Source organism: Colias philodice, chromosome 10 (assembly GCF_061535455.1).
Source record: "Colias philodice isolate Cphi_HAF_F1 chromosome 10, ilColPhil1 Martin Lab GWU primary, whole genome shotgun sequence".
In the NCBI taxonomy this organism is placed as follows: Eukaryota; Metazoa; Arthropoda; class Insecta; order Lepidoptera; family Pieridae; genus Colias; species Colias philodice.
This window is the reverse complement of record NC_143095.1, coordinates 9,545,776-9,570,234: the sequence shown is the minus strand read 5'-3', so window position 1 is coordinate 9,570,234 and position 24,459 is coordinate 9,545,776. Positions and strand designations below refer to the sequence as shown.

Genomic DNA, 24,459 nt, shown 5'->3' with positions numbered 1-24,459 from the left:
TAGAAATGGCTTCGTAAATAATTTATAGTGCGAATTTATTGTCTCTTACGATGTCTATAAAAAGTATTGGTTGTTGTTAAAATATATTACATACAATTGAAAAAACGTTTAGTAGAAATTATTGTAACTTACGTATATTTATTTATTTATTTGTTTATTTCAGGCAACAAATGTAGTTACAGTTAAAGGTCTTAATATAACTTAAAAACTACGGCCCATATGAACTTAAAACTACTTAAATACTAAATTAATATTAATTAATATAATATTTCTAGCTTTTGGTATACCCGGCGCGGCGAATGATGATTCCTATGACACTGACAGTTATTCTCAAGAGACAAACTTGTAATGGCGTCACCATTAAATTAGAAACGTATTGGAGGCGTCTAAAAATGGCATTTATTAATTTTTACGTAGCTTTATGCCATAACAATGATATTCCGTTGGAATTATAACAATTCTTAACATTTACGAGAAATTATATCAATCTGACTTTACGTTTACGTCCTACAAAACTTACATCGTTGGCATTTATCGACTAGTGCGGAAAGTATCGATAAACAAATTTCGATAATGGAAACGAGTTCACATTTTTTCCATGCTTTAGTTCATTCACTATTGAATGGAACAGAAGATCGCAGCATAATTAATTAATTAATTACCGTTCGCGTTAATTTAGGTACTTACCTATGATAGTATAAGATTTTTAGACAAATTAAATGGGGGCTTCCATTTTCATGATAAAATAATATACACTGTGTTAAACGGGTTAGTTAAAAATTACGTGAAAATTATAAGGCGCATTTTTATGTTTTGGAAAACTTTCGTTTTACTTACCTACTTAATCTATGCTAAAAAACTTAAATTAATACAACAACAACATAATAGACGTTAAAATTTTTAGTTAAAAATTCATTTTATAATATTTTTAAAAACATGTTTACCGACGTGGCTGAATTCAAACCACGCCTTTGCCTATAAAATAGTAAAGTATCGACACGACCCATCATACGAGCAATCACTAAGACGAACTGTCATAGGGATCATCATTCGCCGCGCGGGGTATAATGAACACTAAATTGTAAGATAGAGACATCACCTGATAATTTTGTTATAACTTTACATATATGTATGTATATAACTACTATACATACAACTGTAGTGTATCAAAAAGTTAAACATGTGTTTGTTTAGTAGAAGTAATTATAACTTACGTTTATTTGTAGTTTTGGAAAAATCACTACATGCAGAGTCACCGGTAGAGTCACGTCCAAAAGTTTTAAATAAATAGCATATCCAAAGATGACCAAAAACAAGGCGTGAAGCAATTACTTGATTTTTTACAGTTTGTATACTATCCATTTTTGTTATAGTTAATATGAAGAGAGGCACGTAACAGATAGAGATAATAGTTACTGGTAGGCTTGTATATAATCGTTTGTACATCACGCAAGATATGTAATTTGATGGATTATTGATAAAATTCAGTACTTTAAGTTTGATAGATTGATTATGATCAAGAGAATTGAAAGTTGTTTCTCTTATAATTTCAAAAACTACCTGCTTCTTAATTGGGTTCATTTTAATGAAAGGATAGACAAATAATAATTAACTAATACCCACACTCTAGTAATTTTCTTTTGTCATAAGGTTAATACAAAAACATGAAACCTTGAATTGGATTCCTGGAAAATTTCGGAAATGAAATTTAAAGAATACAAAATTAGATTTTATACTACAGGAATGATATAGCGATAACATCATAATAATAATTATGCTCTTTGGCAATCTAGTTCTCATTGATTCTTAGAAATGTGACGTCACAATTCAAAACATAATATAGTTTTATAGTATCTACAGTATGTCCGTCTTACGATACCGAAGTACCTACAACATTATACAGATAAGTGAGCACGCGCAGCTGCAGTGGACCGGTTTTGGTCATGTTTACGGAGCATTTCGTGATCTACATCAACTATAGATCTGACTACAATCCAGTCTGCCAGTGACCGATTATGAATAATTTGTGACGTGGCGTGATTGATAGGTAGCCAGAGGTGGGAGTGGAAAGGTTACGAATAACACGATATTTTTAAAGTAATTAATAAATGAATAGTTTTAGGCAAAGCTTAGTAAGTTATTGTTTCTTAAAATTTATAGAATTTGTATTGTGTTCTAATTTGTTAAACTACAATAAATTAAAAGTAGAAAAAATGTAGCTTTCCTCTTAAATATCGGAATGTAATAAATTTAAAAGAAAATTGTAAAACTTAAACAAAAACTTTTCTTTACCAGGCTTTCTAGTTTCTATACGCAAGCATTGTTAAATTACAGCAATAGAACACAATGGAAATCCGCTTGTTTTCGTACTTCGAGACCTTTTAATATTTACTACTAAGTGCTGGTAAATATTATGTCATGGTATAAGTAAAATACATAGATCATTAAATCTTATAGCTTTGGCCCTATAGGTAATGGATCGAGGTAAATTGCAACACTGTATTCTCAGCCTAAAATATATTATTTTAACTAGAGAAAAGATAAAGAAACAATATAAAAAAAAAAACAGAAATATATTGAATATATTGCTACTTATTTTAAAGCTTTCCTTACTTTTCCATTAAAAACCTTTCTCTGCAATCACATGGCGCTATGACAAATGACAATATGACGCTAATTTTCTCAGTATAATAAAAATAAAGACTTATAATTCAGTATTTGATCCCACGCGACAGTTGACCGTGGTCCCACCCACTGCTACTACTCGTAGATGTAATTACTAAAACATGAACCCAATTTGCTGCCCACCAATTTAATTAATATAACAAAGTAATTTATGTACTTATTCCGGATAAGTGCTAAATGGTTAACTAGATTACACGTTTTATCTGATTCTCAACCTACATCCAAAAATCATGTTATCAGTGTATTATAGGAAAATAACAATTGCGTTTTTAAGTTAGCAGAATTTTTTTTAATATATTTCAAACTAGCTGTACTTCGTAAGCCTGTCTTAGCGTAAGCCTTTAGCCTTCCTCGATAAATGGGCTTTCTAACACCGAAATAATTTTTCAAATCGAACAAACAAAGTCTTCAGCTTTACAATATTAGTATAGATTAGACCTAGAGGAGTTATAAAATAATTTGGAAAATCCAAAAGTGCACGCCTCATAATTTTTTTTAATAAATATTTATTAATTATTATTTTTGTTTATTTAATAACAATTAAACCACACCGAATCAGACCCTGAAAAATGAAAGGGTTCTATTCCTGAGCAAACTCAAGCGTAAGAGAAAAAAAAAGACTCGATTAGTAAAGTATTTCGGTCGCTATCGTGTTAACAAGAAAAAGGATCCGCACATACAGACACACGGACGTCCAAGACAGAACTTTTTTAAACTGTTTTTTAACTAGTTTAAATAACAAAAATGACATCAAAAATATCATGAACGTTAAAAATAGTGTTTTTTCTTAATATGTGTGTGTATGTATTATCTTACAAGTGCAATGTATGATACATAAAGACATTTTAAGTTTGAAAAATCAGATGTTTTGCGCGAAGTGACAGTAGTACCCACCTCAACGCTTCGCTTATGAGGCGTGCAATAGTAGTGGAAAATGTGAAAAACGTTTCTCTAATAATCTTATCGTATGATTTTATTGGCTATTAAGATATTTTCCTTGAAAATGATTACAGAGTATCGGGACGTATCCCGACGCTTTGGCGCCACTTTCCTAATCCATTAACATGTCGATTACATTACGATACAACATAAATTTCACCTAATTTATCCCGATCTTAAGCCCTTTCATAGACAATAAAGAGTGGGTATCGCGTGGGCAGATTTACATTTTAATTTAATATTATACTATGCTTTAATCAAGATTTGTCGCTGTTATTGAGAAATAATCGTTTTGTTTTTGTGTTGTTTACATAGGTTAGAAGAAAGGTGTTGGTGTAGCATTCAGTAGTCACGTAAATACTGCAGCTTTTTTCAACAAATTCTATATTCAAAAGATAGTATAAAGATGGATATTTTTAGATTCTTCTTGAGCGCTGCAGTCTTCACAAATAATACTTTGTCCCAAAAGTCTAGGCGATTATAGTTTGACAATTTTTCTAGAACAAAATGTGCAGGAAGGTCACTATAATTAAATAGATTGTCTAGGCATTGGGAACGTATTAATTGAATTGCACAGAGCGTGGGCGGAAAATGGACTAATACGTGAAACTCAGCTGTTCAATATTTCAATTTTCAACCTAATAATCAAGTTATAGAATAAATATTGTAGATACTTTTTACCTCCTTCATTTAATAATTGTATTATATGCATCACACAGTGAATTACAAATTAAGAAGCTTTTCAAAGAATATTTTGCGAACTTTCTTTTATTTATTTCAGGATCAAAACATAACTCTTTTGAATTGTTTATAACTTTTTAGATTTCATTCCATTTTCTCTAATATGAATGAATGAAATTACAATGGAAGAAGTTTCAGTACAACATGAGCTTTATTAAACAAGCACCTTGTTATTAGTTTTTCATGTAGGTAGGTATATTATCGTCATAACATCGTCACGATTGTAATAGGAATATGCGGTTGGCAAACTTCACGTCAATAACATTTATCACACTTCATTGCATATTGTATTAATATGAACAAGTAGGTAAGTTAAGAATCGAGCCATTAATCTTGGTTTTATTACACACATTGTAAGAAATGTTTCAATAAATCCTTATTCTTTGCTAATTGCTATCGTACTAGGAAGTATTTATAAATTTAAAAAATAGTCGTATAAATTAAATTAAATTATGAAGACATAATATTCTCTTTGAGAATACTTTTATGTCTTTCTTGAATTCAAAATGAATGGCTGAAACTATGAAATTGTTTGCTAATAGGTTATAACGAATGCCTGTTTTGCATACAACGCAATCAATCTGTTAGTACTAGTAGTGGTGTGTGAATGTGACATTATATATATAGTATCATAAAACGATACCCTCTTATATTTATGCATGCATAAATAATTTGCTACAAACAGGTACTTATAATAAAACATAGATGTATTTATAACCTTGATGTCTTATACAAAATCTGTTTTATTTTATATCAGACAACATTTTCAACTTCTCGTTTTATCTATTTCAAACATTTAATAGTTGTTGAGCTTTTTTAACGGACACAATAATTTCGTCAGTTCGTATTGTCCAATATATACAGTAGCTTTTCCAATCTATGACTTACCTACTTTAACTTGCACATTAGAATAGAAAACTATTTTTATTTAGTACATCTAAATAATATGACATCAAATTATATTTAAGTACGACCATTGTAACAACAAAATACTAATCATACATTAAGATGCCGTCATCTACTATTCTATATCATCTAGGTATTATGATTTTCAATTCTTAGATGTCTTCTAGTACTATGGATTCAACACTAGAAGCATTTAGCATAGACTTGAGGTTTCTATATTATGTACTCTGACCTTCAGCCAGTGACCGGTGAAGCTTATAGATTGGTTCTAACACTCGGAATGCGAATTACTTAGCCATTATCTCTGCGTGTCTATTATGCCTGTAATTACTCAGTGATTTCACAACTTACAGCTTTGGTTCAACTTTTGGATTGGTCAAGAGGCTTTAATTGATGCTTTGATACTGTCAGATTGTAATGTTAATTATTGCTTATAATTGAGGGCTTTTATTTTCAAATTAATAATTACCTAAAATCATCGTATTGATCAAAATAGATATGCCATAGGTTAATTTTAAAGACCGCAAAAGTAATGACCGTTTTTATTAAAAATACTATGCTACGAAGTTTTTGACATGGTGCGAATGGGTTATGGGCTGTTATGGGAGGAAGAATCTGTAGAATTAAGTAATGTTATTATAGTTTGTATATGTATTTTATAACATAGGTAAAGTACCTTATAACTTAATCATTAAAACGGGTGATCGTAAATTTACTATTAAAATGGAAACTGTAAGCACATCCAGAAAGTCAAATGAGTATCATTAATAATAATATTTAGGAAAATTACCTTTTAATCTGTCAGTTTGTTCAAAAGTGTGTCGCGTATAATTCGGAAAGCAGTTGGACGGACCAGTCGCGAGAGAAACGGACAAGTGTGTAAGTAGCACACATCTCATCATTCGATGGTTTGAGACTGATGAATTGTGAAAAATAATAATAAATGAATAATAATATAATTGTTTAGATGAAGGATGTAATAAAAATATGTGTTTTGAAATACAAAGGAAATTATATTGTTTGAAAAAGTTGAATGTTTGGACGGAACTGAGCTTTACGCAAAGATTTTTTTAATCCCAGATAAAGGAATTTAGGGAAAAGTAAGGTCCAGTTTTCGGTAAATAAAATTAATATTTATTTGTATCAAAATTATATTATTTACTTTAATGTCAATTATTATTCAAGTGCTCTATCGGTCAATTAAGGAAAGCTGGCATGTTCACAGTACTCACACTTATGCAATTTCACTTACAGTATGTTCAAAAATAAATGCGACTCTAGTTTCATTTTAGACTTGAATTGTAAAATGGGTGCGTTGTAGATAAATATATGCAAATATAATTATGAATTTCTTAATGTTATTATAAATGAGTCAGTGTAATTATCTACTTTTGGTTCTAATTGAATATATTTTTCCTCATGTTCTCGCGTCTTTCTCCAAACGTCACTAAACATATCCAGACTAATAGCATTTGCTTCCTTTCTAAATAATTCTTCCACAGTTTTCAAGTTAAAGTTCACATTTTGTGATGCTACTTTCCCTTTAATTATGCCCCATAGTAACTCTATTGGGTTGAGTTCTGGATGGTATGGTGGAAGGCGCAATACACTATGTCCATGATCTTTGAGGATTGCATCAAGTAGGTAAAAATTGTGTATAGTTTGGCTTATTTTTTTTAATAATGTGATAACTCTGATTATTAATTAGTAATTTGATTTTTGAAAAAAAAAATGTCGATTTTAGTCAAAATTTATATTTTTCTAACAAGATCCTTATCATCCAAATTTCCACCTTGGTGAGAAAAATTGACATTTCTAATGAAAATGAACAAAAAATTAAATGATTTTATTAAATACTGTAAAATAGTCTATAATTCTTCCATTTACTGTATCACAAAATTCTTCATAGATTTTGAGATATTCGTACTACACCAATTACATCACCCTGTATTTATAAACAATTGCAAAATATGACACATACATAGGCCGGGAGATACTGACACAAAATTTCGGGTCATTTGTAACAGAATGGCGGTTCTACAGAGGTCTTATTACGCAATGACTAAAAGAAAAATAATGGTCAGAACGCTGGTACCGGCGGACTAGTCGCGTGGGCGTTAGTCGAACTCGTCGGATAAATAGCGAAAGTCAAACGATTTGTAACACAAAAATTTTAGAATTTACCGATAGCCCATAAAAAAGATGTAGGCGGTAGTGACATGCCATACTTTTCCGGTGTAACTTACAGCCCCCCATACCGACGCGATGCGTTGATTTAAAAAAAAAACAATTCAACCATTTGTACCAGGCTAACTTTTGCACAGGTAATCATCATCGTGCAGACATTTACGAAAATCGCCATGCCATACTTTTCGGACGATTCCAAATTGCCACCATACCGCCGAAAATCTGTAAAAAAAAAAATTTTTTTCGCCAAACAATTTGTACCAGTATTGCATTTGGATTTTTGGAGAATATTTGATAAAATGTGACCATTATTATATTTGCCATACTTCTAGTAGGGGGAAAAAGTGCTGCCATACTTGAAAAATTAATTTATTCGTCACGTTTCAAAAATACGACTGTACAATACGTAAAATATTTTTTTACAGTATGGGATCATTATATTCTGTTTGTTTGTATACAATTCTACCTAGAAAAAAATATCGCAGATTGCAAACATGGGGCGGATGATTGTAAGACTTAAGCCAAGACGTAAAAAAAAATGAAAAGAATTGGCGATTTGTACCAGTACGGCATTTTTGGAAAGTATATGATGCAACGTGACCATTATTATATTTGCCATACTTTTAATAGAGGGAATAATTAGTGCCATACTGCTACAAATCGTTCAAACTACGAATAAAATCTTACAATAAGAAAAAAATCTTATACACATTCGCCACCTCCCACAGGTATGGCATTATCACACTTCTATATATAATCATTCAGGAGTTGTTGAAGAAAAAATGTAGGGTGGTACAAATCGTTTGGCGAGAAAAAAAAAAATCAAAAATTTGCAGATTTTCCGCGGTATGGCGACCATTTGGAATCGTCCGAAAAGTATGGCATGGCGATTTTAGTAAATGGCTGCACGACGATGGTTACCTGTGCAAAAGTTAGCCCGGTACAAATGGTTGAATTGTTTTTTTTAAATCAACGCATTCACGTCGGTATGGCGGACTGTAAGTCACATCGTAAAAGTATGGCATGACACTACCGCCTACATCTTTTTTAAGGGCTATCGGTAAATTCTAAAATTTTTGTGTTACAAATCGTTGGACTTTCGCTATTTATCCGACGAGTGTGACTAACGCCCACGCGACTAGTCCGCCGGTACCAGCGTTCTGACCATCATTTTTCTTTTTGTCATTGCGTACTAAGACCCCTCTAGACCGCCATCCTGTTACAAATGACCCGAAATTTTGTGTCAGTATCTCCCGGCCTAACATGTGCAATGTGTAAATGTGTTGACGTTCCAGCTCTTCTTAATATACCTATACCTCTACCTTGCATCAGAAGATAGATCATTCGTTGGATCACGCATTGCATAGTTATTCGTTGAAATTTATTAAGTAAAACCTTATTTCGCTAATGACAAATAAAATGCTTGCCTGTGGCATTAGAAATCCATTCCTCATATGTTTATTCGATCGTTTACTAAATATACCGCTATTTCTTAGAATATGTTTGCATATTATGCTCTTCACGTATTCAATTGCTAATTTTGCTAAGCATTTAGCAAAATGTTTTCGTCTTCTTAATTCTGTTTTGATAAACATGTGATGAATTTTAAGTCGAATTAGATTTTAATTCACTTGTTTATTATTCATTCTATTGGATTGTTCTAAAATGGAAAATTATGAACTTCTATATAACGAAAAATAGGCCTTAGCAAATTAGCAATGGAAATAAAACCTTCAAGTTTAAAATAACTTCTTTAAAAATTAACTCCTTTGAATTTGGATTTGGATATAAGGTATCCTAGATTAAGTCTCAATGTGTAATTTTTTCAGAGCAATAAAGTATAAAAAAATAAAATAAATAAATAAATAACTCTAGCTCTCACGCTTAATAGTATATCTTACGTATATGACTATATAATATCATATATTTAAAAGAGCGTTGTCGGAAGAAATGTATGAAGCAACTCAATATGATAAGGGGCGTCACATTACAGCATCGTTATCATTACATTACCTCACTGCACAACGGTACATTCACTTGATGTACTGCGTCTAAGATTGCTACTAGACGGGTATAGATAAAAGTAAACTGCGAGAAAGTTTTACAAACAATGCTTTTTGATAAGGAGATACAAAATGTTGCATTTAATATCGTTTGTTCACTTTTTGCAAAAGCTGTTAGAAATTATGTCTCATGAAATCATATTTTTTAAAAGCTTATTTCTTTTAAGAAAGTAATCTTTAAAAATATGTGTTATGTTACAAGGATATATCCTTGGAAATTTTATACGTGATGCGATTTTGTTGTTGTCCTTACTATAGTCACAGTTGTTGTTTACGATCAGACTATATTAGAAAATATAGTACGTCTAAAGTTAGTAGGTACTAGAATTTCTCACCAGCAATTTACCCGGAACGCTATTACACCTTGTGACGTAAATGGCCAACATTGGCTCATTAAGGCAATGTGAGGAAAAACTACGAGATGCTACAAACCTTTCTCTTTAAATGTCATCTTGGTCGATGAGATCAATTGCAGTGTACCTTTATGTGGCTGTGACTGGGAACTTTGTTTTCTTTGTGCGCATGTTCATTTTGATCAAATAATTGCTATACAGAAAAATTCTTAAAATGTATTGCAGATGTCAATTGTAGTATGCAATCAAATATTTTGTTTTCATTTTGGACACAAAAATAAAAATATTTTGATCATACAAAGAATAATAGAGATACAACAATTATATTATACAGTGTTGTATCTATGCTAGATGAAGTGGACGCACGCATTCAATAAGTAGAGACGCTAATTAAAAGTTTTAAAAAGCTCGCTACAGACTTCATCTCTATATCGAGATACGTAACCGGACTCCCGCTAAAGCCTCTCAGCCGTCTCGCTCGCACCCGCGGCGCTGCACGCGAGGCGCCAAAGCCTCATTCGCCGTCTCGCTCGCTCCTGCGCACACACAGCCTGTCACTGGCGCCCGCGACCCGCGTACACGCAACTTACAACTATTCTACGGTCGCGGACAGACGCGTATCTAAAGTGTAGTGAAAATTCACAAGGATTTCCCAATAAGTGCTAAGTGATCGTGTGTCAAAGGTTATTACTAGTGTCAGTGAGAGGTGTGTGATATAGCAGCGAAACGTTTGCCTTGTGCGATCAACATACATACTGTTTAAATGTCCGCGACAATTATTGCGATATCTTATAATTCAGGGTTGCATTCCGTGTTAAGAATGTCACTCGACATGGTAAATTGAGTGTCATGTATCGTATATTACAGTACGTTATGATAAAAAGAATAGATAATCACTAATAAAAGGTAATTTGGTTGGTATTGTTCGTGTCCCACACGTTGTCACTTGTGTCAATAAACACGTTTACGGTATTCGCCAAACTATCAACCTACGATAGTAATAATGTCTCTTTGTCCCCGATGCAAATCGCATATAACACCCACTTATAAATACATATATTCGCATTTAAGGCTTGTCTTGCTGTGGCAAATCATAGTACTATCTCTACATTTGAGTGTGCAACGTTATAAAAACTGGTTCTCAAAAAAGACATCTATTAATAAAACTAGCTCTTCAATATTGATAAATACATTTTGAAAACATTTTTATCTCATTACTGTACCTATATTTATAATTTAATTCGCCTGTTGCTCTACCGCGCTAAAATTGTCTCGAATAAAGAAACAAGATGCGCTTTGCGAAACATTTAACAGTATCTAAATGGATTTGAAAGTTTATAGCACAGCGTTGTGAATAAACTTCAGCTAAATTGATTTTAAATTCAAATGAGAGCGTAATGCAATTCCTTATTGGCTTCCACTACGCAGGAAATACAAGTCTGCGAATTTCTTCGTATCTTCCCTTAAATGTCAATAGATTTGAACAATAGTACTTGCACAATAGTTCGATCCGGTTTGATTGGATTACATGTACCGTGGTTAACGCGAAGGCAATCGGTGAACATGAGGTCATCATACGTGCTTCTAAGGTGTAATCGTGGATTTTTATAGTATTACAACTCGTCTCAAATTTGCATATAAATTAACACGGAACATTCATTAACAAATTTTTGAGAACAATCGATGTCTCAATGGGTACGTTTATAAATAAATTATATTTATGGCTCTACAATTACAGTGTTTAAAATTAAAATAAATACATAATGAGTTTTTCGTAGCCCCTCAGCACTACTAAATATTTTATGCAAACATACCTATATTATTATAACAGCATTCTAGAAAAAATTCACAAAAAAAAATCTAAATTATAAGTCTGTAGAAGCGTAAAAGTTAAACTCTAGCATTTAAATATAATTTGATAAGAACATAGTCATTGACCCTCTTTTCCAGAAAAGATAATCTTAGTCTAACTTTATCTTTATGTCGCAGAACTGTTACAACAGAAAATTCTTCAAACCCGAAGCTTGTTATACGCAATTGTTCGAATTCAACAATGCATACTTAGCAATTTGCAGAATTTGATAGAGCATCCTTTTACAGCCTTAATAAAACAATGAGCTATTATGCGTTCGAAATTGAGTTAAATCTGTTAAAGATTACGATACGATTTTGTCTAGCCAGGATGTTAATCAATGGTTCGGTGATCAAAATTACTTAATCGGATGTTAGCAACATGCTAACTGTTTGAGAACCAGTATTGTAACGGCGTGTGCACGCAGACTGAATCCGCCTTAGGACTAGTTCTGAGAAAAGGTGACGGAGCCTTCCGAACAAAAGGAAAGCTTCTGACCTTCTCAATTTTAAAAGCTATAAGGAAAAGGCAAAATATTTTCGATTGGGACACAATTGATTTCTACTAAGTAGGTCGTAAATATTTGGGTAGGTATGAAGTTTAAAAGTTATTTGCATATACAAATTTTACCTATGTATAACATGGCTCTACATTTGTTATCGAGTAAATGACAAGTAATTTAATATCAACAATGCCTCTACAACAAAATCGTACAAAATAGAATAATATATATATCAATAGAATAATATATATATTGACATTTTTTTTTTCAGCAACGAAACCTTCCTTAAACACGTTTTTAAAAAAATGTGCGGATAGTGTAGAGCTAGTAACGTAGAGCCTAATGATTCAGCATAGATTGAAATTAATATTAACTTATTTCTGTAAAAATACAACTATAATTAATATGAGGTTGGTGCGTTTTTTTATAATTTTAATTTGAAATTGCAAACTAATCTAAATATGCAATTAGTTCTCTACAACGTCCCGACTCTCGAGCAGTGATCGATTTGACACAAACAGAATTAAATCGTGTTAATTATCTGAGAAGTTGATTGTGATTGAATATAATTTCTCACAGTCGTAACTGGATCACGCCTGTGGGAACAGTCTCACGACGATATTGTGGTGTTATATTACTTATTAATTTCCACGGATATATTTATTGACAATGGTACTGAGTACGGAAGCATAGTGCATCATTAGTTTCGGCTTTTTGCATTAGCGTAATTGGTTCGTGTTTGATTAGGAAGTTTACTCATGTTTTACTTTATTTTCGCTTCTATCTTTGTTCTATCAAACTCTAATGAAAAGTCTTAAAATTATTTGGTTTACAGAGAAAATTGTGTTGGCATTAAAGTTCATAATTTATCTATATATTATTTCTATAAATCTAATTTATCGTCTGATATATTTAAACAATGATTTACTATGAGACTAGTAGTAACGAAATGCTATAGTAGATTCCTACGTTCTCTCTGTCATTCTCCATTAGATTGCACTGAATTAATACAGTCATATAATCATCGTTACAAATCAGAGCGCTACTTAACAAACACAATAAATTATAAAACTACACGACTGTTATTAGCAGACAAAACGTAACTCTGGTGGGTGTTACTTCAAAAATGACACTAAAAACGTAGGTTTACCTAATAAGGTTTTAGGTTAACGTGCATACGTAATAAGAGTGAATCATGAAACGATTTCCCATTACGATAAGGGGAATTTAAAAACGTTTTAACAGACATACATTTCCGCTAGTATCGTTTGGACATGCTATTTACATAAGAAAATGCTTTCTTTTGTTTGCGCAAACATGGTCAATACATCTTTATGTAATGGTTAGAAATTTTACGGTTACGCTAAATTTGGAAGTCAATTTTTGCGTTAATGTATTGATTACTGTCACTGTGTTTACAGTAACCAGTAATTTACCAGTAAGTTACCAGTAATTTAAAATAGTACTTATAGGTTCTATGCATAAAAATGTTTTTCTTTGTAAAATATGTTGCGAATGAAATTTTCATTGTTATGAAAATTAAACTTATCTGAATGCTCAAGAAATATCTTCAATATCGATGTATGTATTATCTACCTATTACAACACCAAATTAAAACTATCAAATACTATTAAAATCTTCACGTATGACGTATTCTAATCTATATTTATTATTTATGAGAGCCGATTAATCGATGACGTGTTTTAAAATATAAAATTGTGAAGGAAGCTGACCACATATTACGACTTCGACATACTTTTTCCCTGACTCATCGAGAGCATGAGATGAATGCGTCAAAAAATCCCTTTAAAACTTGCATCTTGTTTCGCCCCATCTAATATTATGACGTGTGATGTATGCACTTGATAAATTCTTCTACATTCCTTTAGAATGACTCTAATGAGTCAGAAACGTAATAAAGGGAAGGGTGTTTTCTAAGACTTTGATAAAGATTTACAATACAAAAAAAAGCATTGATCAATTAGTGAGTATTTTACAGAACAAATATTATGTGTCATTAAACAGGGAGTTATAGAAATATCCAATGAGATAGAAAGCTTAAAAGCTCGATGATATAGTTTATGTAGTATGTACACCTATTTACCTATGCAGAATAATAATTTCATACCGATATGATTGGTAAAAAAAATTACACGTTTCTAAATGTTTATATTATTAACTAAATTTTTGACGAACATGGTCACGAAAAATCTGTAAAGCCTCCAAAATTTCGATTTAAATAAAATTATGATTAAAATTTATAATTTTCAATATTTTAGGAAGTTCATTTTGACTAATAATTTTATTATCTAATTAATTAATGTTTCTCAGTAGGTACCTAATTGAATAATAACCCGAAAAGATAATTATCAAATTACAAACTACATATATATATACTTATCCAAAACTTCACCTAAAAGTTTCACCGAAGCTCGATAACTTAATAGAGACTGCTACATTAGTTGCATGATAACTCGATTATTCAATTTAAGGTGCTAAAAGTTGCATTTTGGAAACTACGTCTTGTTTCCAAATTATCAATACCATGCAACACGTTTAATGCACGTGTTCTCAAACAAAGCCTTTCAAAAGCTTTACAACACAACTTGGCCGGCTCTAGCGCACTACGAATATAAACAAAGCATCGTAGCAACATAAAACTTGAGACAAATATATTGAGAGTGTAACATGTAGGAGGGAGAAGGCAATACCCACGTGAGATAAGTTAACAATAGATTATAAAAAACTCTACCTGGAAGGTAGAGGCTTCTCCCGCCCGCGCGTTAGTTCAAACTTTGTTGTCGTTCAGCGCGAAAGCCTTTCGTGTGTCGATGTTAATTAAGTTCATTCTAATTACTTCGTTTCACTAATTGCTAGTGATTTGTAACTGTGATGGAACCTATTTCGAGTGACGCAACCCGGCAGTTGTTCGATAGCTTCCCATTTTGAACCACCTGTCGCTTTCTACCTGTGCGCCTTAGCAACTGGTGTTTTCGCGCCATATCGCCCGAACCACCATAGAAGAATAGTTCGTTTATTCGAATAGAATTATAATGAAATCTCATTGATACGTGTTCAGGTTACATATATTGCCATATACGTTGCGGACATTGATCGAGTATGTATGTTTAACGCGTATTGTCTTCAACAGTGATGTGCTTGGAAATTGAATAAAACGTGATAGTATTTAGTGTTGTGCCAGTGCGAGCGATGAGGACTAGTCGGTGAAATGATTAAGTTTCGATATAAGCGTAAGGAGCCGAGCGATGGCAAGGCTGGAACGGCGATTCAGAAGCAAAAGATCGAAGGGTTGAAGGACAGGGAGCTGTTGCCGCCCAAGGATATGCTAGCTGGTTCTCTGGCTGGAGTTCGGCACAACACGCTCCCGCGATCTCGTCCGCCTTCCGCTAATAAACGCGACCCGCCTGAACCGCTCCTCAGTCAAACAACTTTGTCGCTGTTTCGAGTAAGTTTTATTTATAAATCGAAAGAATATTGTGATTAAAATATTTAAAATATTGTTCTACCGAAGATTATTTAGTATGGATATTTTAGAACACCTGTTTACGCCAATATAAGTTTTAATTTATTATTTACATCACGTTATATTGAGAATTTAAGTACTTAGCTACCTAATTTAAAACTCTAATCTGTAAATCGTGACTCCTGTAGGATCTTACTTAATATTTATGATTACGTCATTAGAATGTTGATGCTGTTGGAATCACATATTAATGAATACTCCGTATCGTGAGTAATTAAAACAGTTTACTAATGCACTCAATTTTAAATTAATATATTCTAGAAAGTAATAAGCAAAAATAGTGATAAATAAGCATAAAGTGTTTTATTCAAAAAACGGCATCATCATTAATGATATTTAAGTGCAAATTTTTTGAAATAAATGAATTCAACAAAGATAGCATAAGTAAGAAAAGGTCTTCCTTTAGCGTAATGCAGCATTTGGCCAGTTTCCAGTTTTTAAAGTAAACGTTTTCCTGCAGAAAATTAATTCACACATAAATCTTTGAACAGTTAGTCATTAACGGTGGCGTCTTATTCTCAGTTCGTTTGACCCTAAAAGAGCATAATGTCAGAGCCAAAAGCAATTTGTTTCTATAAGTAAAACAAGGCAATTGTATGCGTATGTAAAGAATCGACAGAGCTACAGCTCGTGCATTGAATTCACTATTGTTTCTGAAGGAAGGACCGATACGTTTCTAAAATTCGTTTTGGACACGTGTAGAATTTATTATCCTATAGTTAAACATCTGTAAAACAATTGTCAAATTTGTTCTTATTGTCTTGGCTATAACAGCGATTATTGTTTATTCAAATCACAATAGATACAGCCTACAAATGTGCATTCCCTAGAAATGTGCATTCCCTAAAAGTATAGTTTACACGGTTTCTGTTTGTTCGTTTCGATTGTATTACGAATACTTACTAAAATGACATAATACTACTTACTTATGTCACACGTTGAAATAATCGAATCATCAATAGCATTAGGAAAGAAAATTATAGTGGCATATTTTTTTTATAATTTAATATTAAAGGAGCCGCTACAACATGCTATTAAAAGAACTATTAAATAATACAAACCTGGCTGCAGGAAGTCTATAAAATTCAATTAACGTACGCTTACTATTTATTACATTCATGTACCAGGCAATCAGAAATGAGTAGCATCACTATTCTCACGCAACAATACATAGACTATTCTCACATCACCACAGTACCGACCCCTTTGTACGCTGAATGTTTTCCTATTGTTTTCACTATAAAGTTCATCTTGCACGCTTTTTTAATCTACTTTCTCGACGCTGTATTGTTGTCTATAAATTTAGCTCATTTTTTCGATTAATTTCGATCTATTGTTGCCGCAAACGATGTTTAGCTAATTGATTAGTATTTTTTTAAGTAATCTTTGTCTAAAAATTTATAATATTCGTAGTCATTAATTCGTTAGATAATTTACTGTAACAAATCATACATAATTAAAAAAAATATTCATTAAATGAATGCCAAGAAAATATTATTTATGAAGCAGTCACCAATTCACGGTTAAGCTAGCACAGTATGTATGTATTACAATATTAAGAGGCAGCGGAAGGCACGATGCAAGGTGCAAATGCACCGGATGACGAAATGTTTCTATTTAATTAATATTTTATGAGAATTTAACGATTGCAGCTTTCCAATGAACCGTTTTGTACTAAACTGTTTACTTTGGCGAGCTTATTTGATTATACGATAATAATTATATTACGTTTATTCAAGAGTAAACTCTATCTAATTATTCAGACGAAAATAATTTAGTCATCGTAATGCAATTGTCTCAAGGCTGTCTTAAGAAGAGAAAGGCCTTTCTCATTGCGTTCATTATACATTTTTGGATTATAAAATGGCATGCCATTTCGGTCAGACAATTCGCATCTAGAAATAAAACTAAGTTGGATGTGCAAATTTCCCTCAAATCCTTGTTTTTATGAAAGCTCTATCATGAAATTAAATAGATAATTATAATGAATGTTATTGTGTGTAATTCAGATTTCGTATACGTACCTTGTGTCTAAAAATGTTTTTGAAGGTTTATTAGAATTTGTACCACGGCAACTGAAGCAAATTCTAATCAATACGTTCGTCAAAATATGTAAATACATACGTAAATTTTAAGGTACAAATAAACTTACTCATATTAATGTTGAAGAAATTATTCCACACTTAAATTGCTACCGATACAAAGTTTACGATTTAATCTTAAAAACTTGAACTTGTTCTGAAATCTTTCGCAAACGATCGGAATGTAGGTATTGCGAAGTAAAAGTAATCTCGTTTATTCTTTATATGTAACGTACTTTTCATGTATGTGTGAGCTGTTTATATAAGAATTTTCAATACTTTTACTACGTTTTAGCTAACTTTTTTCGACACTCTACTTTTAGTAGCAGAACGCAAATAGACTGATCACATTTGTTTACATTATACCTAAGCATAATATAAAGAAACTAAAATTGTAACTTTTTGTGTGAATAATTGAAGATTGAATGTCGTATTAGACTTAGATAATAACATAAATAGTCCATCCGTTTTAAAGAGCTCTAAAGTTTCTTGTATGTAATTCTTGTTTCTTTAATTACAGGAGCTATTCGCGCAACTACAATGGTCTGCAGAACGAGCGCCAGCCGCAGACAGCCTCCGCCGAGCTCTAGGAGGCGGAGGCGCGAGGTTCCAACTCGGTTGCATGGCAGACGCGAGCGAATGCTTCGAGCACCTTTTACTACGAGTACATGCTCATGTAGCCGCTGGTTCTGGGGACAAGAGAGACGATGACGCGTGTAGAGCTCCCCACTGTGTGCCGCATAGGAAGTTCGCTATGATGCTCGTGGAGCAGTCCGTGTGTGGCGCTTGCCAGGCTACGTCTGAACCGCTGCCGTTTACTCAGGTAATTATTAGTTAAATAAAAGTATTAATAAACAGTATTATGTCTGAAATTATTAAAACGAGAAGGTAGAGTTTCATAATATACTTAAAATCTTTTTATGCTTGAAAATGGTTTTTTCATCAAATTACCAATTGTAATATTTTACGAAATATTAACAGTGAATCTGTTATTTAATTACTTATGTTCGCTTTCAGATGGTTCACTATGTATCAGCAACTGCTCTAACAGCGCAAGCAGCACTAGGTGAACACGGCGATAGCTTCGGTCTGCTATTGAAGAAGGCCGGTGGTATGGGCGATATACGAGACTGCCCTGTAAGTATACCTCTATAAACATAACATTATACTTAGGGCCGATTTTTCAATGCTTGGATAAAACTTATCCGTACAATAAAGTACGTAGGTATTACACGATAATATTAAAATGTCACGTAAACTGTCAAATACGGGCAATTAGAATACGTTTTTAAAATGGTAGTTTTATACATTATTCGACGAATAAGTTTTAACCAAGGATTGTTAAATCAGCCCTTAATGTATTAACTACTACTGTTCAAAATTTTCCGTTATAAATTATAACATAAATAATATCATGATACATTTAATAAGTTAAAAGGTCAATTACAAGATTCATGTATGCTAAATTTCGTACTATTTTTTACAGAACGCATGCGGCGCGAAAATACAAATATGCAGGACGCTCATGAACCGACCTGAAGTAGTGTCCATCGGTATGGTGTGGGACTCAGAACGGCCGTCAGCTGAACACGTGGCAGCTGTATACGCGGCGCTGGGCACTGAGCTTCGGCCCACAGACGCCTTCCACGCGTGCGTCGACCGCGCCTGGGCCGCGCGCGCCACGCACCGCCTCGTCGGACTCGTCACGTACTACGGCAAGCACTACTCGACTTTCTTCTTCCATAGCAAACTCCGCCTATGGATATACTTCGACGATGCGGACGTCAAGGAGATTGGCCCTGAATGGTCCCATGTCGTCGAAAAGTGCAAGAGAGGACGCTTCCAACCTCTATTGCTACTATATGCCGCAGTAGATGGCACGCCGTGTGACACTCGACACGCACCTAAAGATGTCGTGCCGTTCCCCGCTCCTGAACCCAGAAGAGCCGTCACCCCAGCTCCAGAGAAACCGACGAACGGTTTCGCCAGACGCGCTATGACTCCCGGTCCCGATAATGAAAATGATTACGTCAGTAGAAAAGCAGTTGAAAATATGCTAGAAGTGCAAGCCAGTCGGCGAGCTCAGTTAGCTAGAAGTTTAAGTACTAGTTCCGCGTCTGACACGCAAGAGCGGCCGCGAGCTAGAAGAGATTCTGGAAACTGGAGTGGCGATAGAAATAGTGCTTCGTCTGCATCGTCATCGACTATAGAAAGTCCGTTCATGTATCCGAGAGGCCGTGGTCCTGGAAGTATACCGAGCAGCCCTACACGGAAAGGCGAATTATCGAGTGGTGGATCCTGCGACGCAGGGTACGATTCTTATTCCCTCTCGTCAACGGATAGTCTTCCTTTACAGCAAGGCTTACGACACAACTTACAACTAGCACAAATACCTGAATTAACGACTCGTGGGGATTGTGAAGCTCTGTGCCAAGAAGCCGATAGATTGTTAGAAAAGTCACGTCACGCTGAAGATGCCGCTGACTATGAGACTGCATTAGTATTGTGCGACGCCGCTGCCTCAAAAGTGTGCGCAGCCATGGATGCCCCATATAACAATCCACACACGATGACATTCGCTAGAATGAAACATAACACGTGTGTAATGCGTGCACGAAGTCTGCAAAGGAGAATGGCGGGTTTCAATAGGGTAACTGAAATTCCTCAACTAGCTCCCGTTCGGAATACAAAAGGTGGTCTTGACACTGCCCCGACTACGATCGAAATTTATGCCACCCTTCCAAAGAAAAAGGGTTCTTCCAAAAAATCTAAAAATATAGAAGAAGATATAGATAATCCACCAAGAGAGCGACCACCGAGACACAAATCACGCGATGATGATAAAGGAAGAGATAAACGATCGAGAAGTGAAGATCGTGGACGAGCGAGAAAAGAAATAACCGTAGCTCCTGAGAAAAAAGAGGAACCAGTTGAAGATAAAAAATCAAATAAGAAACAACACAAAATACGTCGTAAATTACTAATGGGAGGTTTAATAAGAAGGAAAAATAGATCTATGCCTGATTTGACTGAAGGGGCTGACGTCAACAAAGCCAATACAAGTAAGGAGAAGCGCATAGCGTCTGTTGATGATGGTGATGTGGGCAGAAAAAAGACAGATGATAAAAATAACCTCAGTGGTTATCTATCGGAAGGACATCTGGAGTACTCAGCACCCAGTGGTACTAATCCCAACCTTGAAAGAAGCAAGCTAATGAGGAAAAGTTTCCACGGAAGTGCGGGTAAAATGTTGACTGCAGCTAAAGTTCCTCCTCCGCCGCCGCTGCGAACAACTTCCCAGCTTAGCGGGCCTAAGTTTGAATCAGAAGTCACAGAGCACGGCATACAAAACCGTCCTCAGCAACCACTGCCTCCCCCATCACGCAACGAATACAACTACGCACATGATAATGATGAAGATGGTGGATTCTCAGAGCAATATGGAGAGGAGCCACAATCATTGCCATTTATGCCTTCATATGATAACAATCCAGCTAACCATTATAATACATTAGACGATTCTCCTAATACTTCCCAAAACTTCCATACTGTCGTTACTCAGGCGATGGTGCATCAAGAGCAAAGTCCAGTTAAAAGGGATTTGACTAAAATATTAGATAATATACTCCCATCGCATCACAATATTCAAAATCTCACTAATGCATTCGACAATGGAATCGATGTAGTTGACTGTGCCATGCCACAAAATATAAGAAGATCTCCACTGAACTTTGAGTTGCCTCCATATCCCAGTCCCATGAATTCGGTAAATCATTCAAGACAACCTAGTGAAGAATTTCCTCCTCCACCACCACCTATTGATTTAACGCCATTACAAGAAGAGATTAACAGAATGAATCAAAATACAAACATGGATCTCAATTACATACATAGATTTGAAAGTGACCAGGAAGATGTTCCTAAAGGATCACTGCTAGCTCAATTACAGGAAAAGAGGAATCAAATTCTAAGAAACGAAACTAAAATTAATCCAATGGATACAATCGGTAGTGCTGGAGATACTTGGCTTAAAGAGCTGCAGGCGAAACAAGCAGCTTTAAAGTTAAAACGATCTGGATCTCTTGAGGGACAACTATCTGCTCCAGTAGAAAATACAACAAAGACTGTTGATAATAGTAATAACGTTCGAAATATAGCTTCAAGATTCGAAAGCAACGGTCAAAATACATCAGTAGATAGTGAAAGATCTCATATGGGATATCTGAATATGGGATCTAATCGAGACGTCATTAATGTTTCAAATCTCTCAAACAGTGGATTGTACAATCGTCGGTCATCTTCATCTTCGAATGATCAAAATCAGAGCACAGATGAATATAATTCATCAAAAACTAGTAATAATGCTAACTTCGGAGATCGTAACAAACCTAAAAAGAAGTCAGTATCATTCTGCGATCAAGTTATTTTAGTAGCTACAGCAGAAGATCAAGAAGATGATAGTTATATTCCCAATCCTATATTAGAAAGAGTTCTTAAATCCGCTATGAACAAACCAGAACTAACAACCGTACCTTTACAAAATGAGAAACCGTCACTTCACAGACAGGATTCTTTCGACAGTCAATCTTCACGTTCAACTATATCTTCCCTTTCCCAAACATCTTATGTGCCTAACGAGTCTACTGATTACTATAGAACACAAAATTCTTACCCAAATTATCAAGTTGCGCAAAACCGACCTCAACAGCAATACAATCCTCAGAAAACTGCCGCACCAACAAATCAAAATATTCAAGGAAATACACAAATATATCAAGCGTTACCTGCAAATTCTCAGAGCGCTAGTAATCCTATTCCATATACTCAGCCACCATCGGTATACACAAACAATAATACTGCAAGCCCACCGAGTTTTAGTCAAAATCCTGCGAACAGATTAACGCCTACTGTTCATAACCCGCCATATATGACCAAGCATGTTCAAAACATACAGAGGCCCGTTCCAAACACATATCCTCACCCACCGAGCCAGCTACATCCGGCGAACCAACCAACGAACAATACATACTATCATAGATTGCCTCAGCACTCTGCAACGCCGACTCCGACGCAAAATTATGGACAAAATCGTCAGTACAATCAAAACCCACAAAATAATAACGCCGCGCAATATCAAAGCGTGCCCACCAACTCTCCGGCTTATCAGAGCTATCACAACCCACCGACAAGTTACGCTAATTCTGATTATTCTAGTCGTTATCCACAAACTAATAGTACAAATCATTACAATATCCATTCGCCATACCAGAGGGTTCCACCGCCTCATGGAGATGTTCCCGTTGAGACTTACAATAATAACAATTATCAAAAAATCCCCAATAACTACTATCATGATAATAACTCAAATCAAACGCGTGTTGATGCGAGGAACTTCGGAAATCAGCGTCCACCCTACAACGCTGACAACAACTCAAGCGAGCAATTGACTCAATACCAAAATGGGTATCAACAAAACGGCTATAACCCATACCAACATTTACCACCGCCCAAGCAAATTCAAAAGAAGTCTGTATCCTTTGAACCTGGTACAAAGGGTGGTACAGATTCACCGATACCGCCACAAATGAATGGCAACTATGCAAGCGATAGTCAATCTAATACTTTATCTAGCGCACAAAAAGCAGTATGTAATTTGTGCCGGAAGAAAACTGTTAACCCCCCGGCAACGTATTGCCCCGACTGTGACTTTTACATGTCAAGGTTCAAGCCTCGATCATAGCAATGAGATATCTTAAAAAACAAAAAGGAATGCCACCGAATAGAAAGTAAATTTAAGTGTAGTATTTTAAATGTAAATAAATATTGTTAAGTTATGACTGATCTCACTGGAGAATGTAATCGATATTTGAGTATGTAACAATTTAAACACCGATTATTCATGTAGAAAGTTATGAATCGTAAATATTTTATTGCTTATTTTTTATTCTCTAAATATATGAATTTATAAATACGTTCGTACAAATAAAGTGATTTGCTTATTATTATGTGGTTTCATTAAAAATCTTAACCTGATAATCAAAGCTGAGTACCTAGACATATTTTCTCCTATAAAAAATGATGCACAATTTCATATCTATAGAAGCCAGGCGTTTAGCGTTTAAATTCTAAGTATATTAATTACCAGTTTAAAAATTAAATAAGTACGCGGTACAGGCGCTCCTCTATAACTACTTTTCTGAAAAAAAATGAAATTTGGCCTTTCGAACGATGAACCGATTTTGATGAAACTTTCACTCAACCTTGAGTTTAAAAAGTTCTAACAGATCATTTTCTGTGCATAATGATGTGAAATATTTAATTTGTGTATTTATTTATTGGATAGAACCCAAACGTGATTAGTAAATTTACCTTTTGATTATTATTGTTATTAGTCGTAACATAGTACCTATACATAATATAAAAGAAAGTAGAGCTGTAACCCTAAAAATTAAAATATTATCTGTGGCAGAATGTATTTTATTTTGCTTTGTCCGATAATTTATCTCTGCTTGAACAAAAAGCAGCAGAAGCATAATATTTAACCCTTATTAAAACGCTGGGAGCTATACTTCCCACGTCTCAGATTGAAGTAAATCGTGTTTTAT

The 24,459-nt window shown here is 34.1% G+C and overlaps 1 protein-coding gene across 6 annotated transcripts in view; it reads left to right on the top strand.

Annotated features, from left to right (window-relative positions):
* The window catches only part of ec (ubiquitin specific peptidase echinus), a 68,989-nt gene extending 45,133 nt beyond the window's left edge, over positions 1–23,856 (top strand). For 2 of the 6 annotated variants that reach the window (XM_089700160.1, XM_089700166.1), the window contains 3 exons: positions 18,375–18,677; positions 18,872–18,991; positions 19,341–23,856. In XM_089700160.1, coding sequence (XP_089556286.1) covers positions 18,375–18,677; positions 18,872–18,991; positions 19,341–23,594 — 4,677 coding nt within the window. In that variant the 3' untranslated portion in view covers positions 23,595–23,856. Of the gene's footprint in view, positions 1–10,405; positions 10,581–10,637; positions 10,781–15,308; positions 15,696–18,374; positions 18,678–18,871; positions 18,992–19,340 lie in introns of those variants that run through there. The other 4 variants (XM_089700162.1, XM_089700163.1, XM_089700164.1 and 1 more) reach the window with 4 other exon arrangements.
* Positions 23,857–24,459: the final 603 nt, after the last annotated feature.